The 5,740-nt window shown below is 49.1% G+C and overlaps 1 protein-coding gene across 2 annotated transcripts in view; it reads right to left on the bottom strand.

The window, feature by feature from the left end:
* The window catches only part of TMEM206 (transmembrane protein 206), a 33,437-nt gene that overhangs the window by 26,363 nt on the left and 1,334 nt on the right, over window positions 1–5,740 (bottom strand). For both annotated transcript variants that reach the window (XM_006089897.3, XM_023754772.1), the window contains exon 2: window positions 2,569–2,665. In XM_006089897.3, the coding sequence (XP_006089959.1) occupies window positions 2,569–2,665 (97 nt within the window). The remainder of the gene's footprint in view (window positions 1–2,568; window positions 2,666–5,740) is intronic.

Genomic DNA, 5,740 nt, shown 5'->3' with positions numbered 1-5,740 from the left:
GTTGAAGTGGTATCTCCTTGTGGTTTAAATTTGCATTTCCCTGATAATTAATGGTGTTGAGCATCTTCTCATGTGCTTATTATCAATCATTTGTATATCTACAGAAAAAGCTTCATCTTTCAAAGTCTGCCCTCCCTCCTTCTTCCTGCATCTGTCCTTTCCTAATTGGAGGCAAGAGGACAGTGCAGGGTACAGAAGGCAGAAGAATGGCCCAGCAAGGATTCCTAACTCCTAACTCTTGGAACCTGTAAATGCGTCCAGTTATACGCCAAAGAGAAATTAAGGCAGAAAGATGGGATTAAAGTTGCTTACCATGTACCTTAAAACAGAGATATCATCTTGGAATATCTGGGTACACCCAATGTAATCACAAGGGCTCTTTAAATGTGGAAGAGGGAGGCAGAAGTCAGTGGCAGAATGACAATATGTGAAAAATACTCCATGCGCCACTGCTGGTCTGAAGATGAAAGAAGGGCCACAAGCCAAGGAATTGGGGCAGCCTCTAACGCTGGAAAGTCCACTAGGACAGATGTCCCCCTGGAGCCTCCAGGAAGGAACGCAGGTCTGCCAACACCTCCACTGCAGCCCAGGGAGACACATTTGGGACTTCTGACCTCCAGAACTGCAAGGTATTTGTGTTGTTGTAAACCACTAAGTTTGTGGTAATTTGTTACAGAAACATAGACACTAACATTCAAGGCTTTTAAACTGTTCTCCCCAGGCAGTGCCGAGAGCAGTGATGGCAAACCTTTTGGGCTCGGCGTGTCAGCATTTTGAAAAACCCTAACTTAACTCTGGTGCCGTGTCACATATAGAAATTTTTTGATATTTGCAACCATAGTAAAACAAAGACTTATACTTTGATATTTATTTTATATATTTAAATGCCATTTAACAAAGAAAAATCAACCAAAAAATGAGTTCGCGTGTCACCTCTGACACGCGTGTCATAGGTTCACCATCACTGGCCTAGAGTCAGAGAGGGGGCAGTCATGCGACTACCTACCTTTTTATATATTGGCCTTTAGTAAAAAAATGTTTTAAATATTTTTTTTTTAAACCACTGGTGCAGCAGAAAGAGCTTGAGGTCAGAAAGAACTTGACCCAGTCTGCTTGTTTACCAGCCACGTGATCGTCCCACACTATTTAACCTTGGGGCAATGGCTATGACAGTGCCTGGCCCAGAGGTCGCAATCAGTAAACATCAGCTGCCCTTCCAGCCTCCTTCCTTCTCCAAAGTCTTCTCTAAGGATTAGACACAACCACAGAATTTCCTGTCCCGTTCTCCTCCCCTACAAATACTGGAACGAAGAGGAGCAGAATCCCACCTCCCCCCATCCACCCAAGAAGCTAGAGTCTGACTGAGCCTTCATTCACTTATTCTTCTATTCAACAAATCTCTATTGCATGGCCAGGGCTAAAGAAGTGAGCAAAACAGACTGGTCTCCACCATCAGGGAGCTTACATTCCAGTAAAATAGATATTAATCAGTCAGGCTAACAAATACACCATCCTATCAGGACAGCTACAAGGGCGAGGTGCACAGGCTATGCAGTGACAGTGTGGGGGGGTGGGAAGTGATCTAGTTGGGAGGTCACAGAGGCTTTGTAGAAAAAAAAATGAGTGAGCTGAAGAATGATTAGGCATCCACTAGCTGATGGAGGGAGGAGAACTCCAGGAAGAGGAATTCCCTCCGATGGTGGGAGGGAATGAGCGCAAGATAAAAGAAGCAGGCACAGCTACGAGGCAGAGAAAGTGGTGAAGAAGGGAAGGAAGGAAAAAAGAATGACTCCCAGGTTCAATTGGGTGGGTAGTGCTGCCCTCCTTCCTCTCTAAAAAAATCTCAGGAACAGGAAACACTGGAAGAGGGTCAAGTGGGGAGATCAGGAGGGCGAATCTGGATGAGTGGAGTTCAGGGTACCTGTGGAACAGCTAAACAGAGCTATCACCCGGGCATTTGGATATACAGGATAAATAAGTCCAGAGTTTATCAGTCACCACTGGGCGAGAGATGTGAGCATGGCAGGTACATGTGAGCAAGCAGTGGGTGAAGCAGGGGAGGAAGAGGTGGTCAACGGTGCCAGAGGTTCCTGCAAGGCTCCATAAGAGGCCCCCTGACTGACAGGACCCTGCTCGCCCAGCTGGGTGACTATCCTGGAGAGGTCTGATATCGGAGAGGTGGTGCCTATTAGATATTCTTCCAGAGGCTCTGGGAAGTGACCCAGATATTAGGGGCTCAGCTACCACCTGCTTCTTAGGGGAAAACTAACAGAAGAGCAGACACCCGAAGTCCTTGCTATTGTATCCAAAGACCTGGCCTCAGGAACTGGCTCACACGCGGGTACAGAAAAGGGTAGATACGGGCCTAGGCACAGCCTCTGTCCCAGGCTGGTTAAATATGCATAGCTTTAAAACTAGGGCACCACCTGAGATCTGACACCAAGGCGCAAACAGGGGCTCCTCCTCGGCCACGGTACCCACAGGCGAGGTGCCTGGCCCGGGGCTTCCCACTGCAGCAGCAGCACCCCCCATTTCCCCACCCTTCACCCCAGCACTGAACCCACTTACCTGGTAAGATTCCTGAACTCTGGACTCTGACTGCCTCCTTTTCCTGCTCGTCTGCCCGCTCTGAGTTCTCAACCACCTGATCCAACTCCTCACTCAGCTAAAGGAAGACAAAGGAGACAAACAGGTCAGCCACATCCGCCTTGCTTTTCCAGACTAGAGTAGAAAAGCAGAGCTGCTTCTCACTTAATCATCTCTCACACACACACACACACACACACACACACACACACAAAATCCCATAGTGCAGGGTGTCCTACCAATTCTGAAGCTCAGAAAACTCAAGTAACTTCCTGTATATTCATTTCCTAGAGGTGCCATGACAAGCACCACAAACGGAGTGGCTTAAAACAACAGACATGTATTCCAGCAGGGCTGTTCCTTCTGAGGGCTGAGGGGACTTCCCCTGCCTCTCTCAGCCTCTCATAGTGGCCAGCATCCTCGGTGTCCCTTGGCTGTAGCTGCACCCACCTCCAATCTGTGCCCCCATCGTCACATGGAGTCTCTGTATAAGGACACCCTTCATACTGGATATGGGCCCACCCTACTCCAGTATGACCTCATCTTAACTAACTACATCTACATGACCCTATTGCCTAATAAGGCCACATTCTAAGGTACTGGGGGTTAGGACTTCAACACATTTGGGGGGGAGGGGGACACAATTCAACACATCACTTCCCATGGCCATAGATGTACGAGTCAAATCCAAGTTGGCCTAGTTCCAAAGCCCATGATCTTAACCACTTCCCAGAGGAGGAAATGCAGCCTGGAGCCTGCTGAGCAAGAGGGAACAGGGAAGAGGGTGTCAGAGCTCTCCAGACTCTGGCCAACGTTCACTGATGCAGGCAGCACGTGGCAGAACAAAGTGGGAAGGGCCAGTCCATTTCAGGGGCAGATACTCCTTAGCTGCCAGTAAGCCGGCAGCCTCAACCTCACTCCATCAGTGTTCTCACCTGTCAAATGGGGGAAATGATGCCCTGAGGAGACTGGCAGAAAGGATACAACGATAACCAACAAGTCTCTGCAGCATTAAGGAGGAGGGGGGTAGGAGAGGTCAAGACCAGAGAGAGAGGAGGAGCTATCACTGCACTGGGATGAAAGGAGGAGGGGAGAGCTATCCCTAATATTTTCTTACATCCACATTGTAAATGTCTAGGGTCTCAAGATATTTTTCATTAATAATTTATCTCCAGCCTGGCTGGTGGGGCTTAGTGGTTGAGCATCAACCAAGAGGTTTGACTGGGTTGTGGGCTCAATTCCCAGTAGGGGGTGTGCAGGTGTTTCTCTCTCATCAATTCTTCTATCCCTCTCCCTCTCTCTCTAAAAAAATCAGTAAGAACATATTTTAAAAATTCATCTCCAAGAGACATGAGTTAAATAAAGCCCTATGCATCTATTATTCTTGCAGGTCCCTCTCCATGCCTCCACTCCTGCCCCTTAGGTAAAACTCCCAGCTTTAAAGCCTTCCAGTCCCAAAAGAAAAGAAAAGGTGGGAGAGGGCTGGGAGGCCAAAGAAGTCACCATGAGACTCAGGATGCTAATGGGAGCACAGATCAGGAGGTCCCAGGAGCCTTCACTGGGCAAAGGGAAGAGAGGACGACAGTCCCAGGAAGGCCCAAATTCTCTACTCCAAGCATCAGTGCAGCCTAAGCCAGGTGGCAACACTCGCCTCACCCAATTCCCCTCTGATTACCTGCAGCTATGTTGAGCCCACCTCCTGGCCTGCCCCAGCCGAATTCTCAGCACGCCCCATCCCCTAAAGCCAAATCTCCACTCAGCAAAGAAACCTAACTCAAAGCTTGGTCCACCCTCAGGATGATCCAGGAAAGAAAGCTGCAGGCCCCTCTCTGGGTGGCCGCTTTCTTTTGAAGGCGAGAGATAGGGATTGCAGAACAGGCCCCTCAAGAAAGGGGAGGCGTCCTTGCAGTGCCTTGCACCGTGGAGGTGCCCCCAGATACCAACTGATTCCACCTCTGGCCTTGCCCTGCAAGCAGGATAACTGCCTAAATTTTAATCAACATTTTAGGTGATTAGTGAGGAGCTGGATACTGCAGGCTGCCTGTGGTCGGTGAGGGACATGATCCTGTAAACAGGGACACCCACGCTCCCTAGAAGCAGGAGCCGCACATGCGCTGTTAACAGGAGCTATTATTCCATTCACCTGCCAGGCTCTGAGCTAAGCACTTCCCACAAACCAACTCACCTACCTAACCCGCAAAACCCCAGGAGACAGGGCCTACCGTTACCTTCATTTTGCAGATAAAGAAACTGAGGCTGAGAGAAGTTAAATGACTTGATGAAAGTCACACAAACAGCAAGAGTTAGAGCCCGGATAGAAACAGGGAGTTTTTCACTTCAAAGTCCTATTATTTATCCACTATGGTCTCCTCCCTAGAACCCTGAAAACTTTCAGTCAGGGAGAGACACAACTCATTCCCCAGGATTCCCCCACTGTCCAGGACGTGAAATCTAGGGGCCCGAGAATCCACATCGCTGGTTAAAAGCCCATCAGGCTCCGTTTGGATAAAAGAAAGAGGTGGGATAAAGATGATGGTAGGAGAAATATAAAAAGTTGTCCCAAAGTCACATTCCAGCCCAGCTCCTACACTACAAAATGGCCAGCCAGTCTCAGGCAACTCATCTGACTGCAATTCAGCTGCCTCTTCTACTATGGGGCTAAGCCACCTGTTTTGTACACTCCACACTGTCACTGACAAATGGAGACATGGACATCATACTGATCAGCACAGCAGCAAGTTTACCTGAAAAGGACAGGCAGCACGCTAGACTGGTATGGGAAGTCAGTCTCCAAAGAGCGAGTGGGATTTGAGACTCTCCCCTTGAATAATTGGGGGCTTTTAATCAATGGAGCTGGAGAAGGGGTTAACGGAGAAATGGTGTGCGCACAGGCATAGAGGCCAGAAAGCAGAAGCACATTTTTAAACAGTGAGCTTCCAAGTGCAGCCAGAACCTGGGTGGGCGAGGAGATGAGGCAATGGGGGATACAGCCGCTGCGCTGTGCAGGGCTTTTAAAGTTTGCCGAGAAGTTTGGGCTGTTCTGAGTAGACCAAGGGCAACATCAGGTGTATGGAAAAAAGGAATGCTCTGGGATCAAGGCAAGGCCTCAAAGCCAATCTGCACTCACACAGCGTGGGGAGCCCAAAGGGGGAGG

Source organism: Myotis lucifugus, unplaced genomic scaffold, assembly GCF_000147115.1.
Source record: "Myotis lucifugus unplaced genomic scaffold, Myoluc2.0 scaffold_65, whole genome shotgun sequence".
Lineage (NCBI taxonomy): Eukaryota > Metazoa > Chordata > Mammalia > Chiroptera > Vespertilionidae > Myotis > Myotis lucifugus.
The sequence above is the reverse complement of the archived record's forward strand: the minus strand, read 5'-3'. Positions and strand labels throughout refer to the sequence as shown.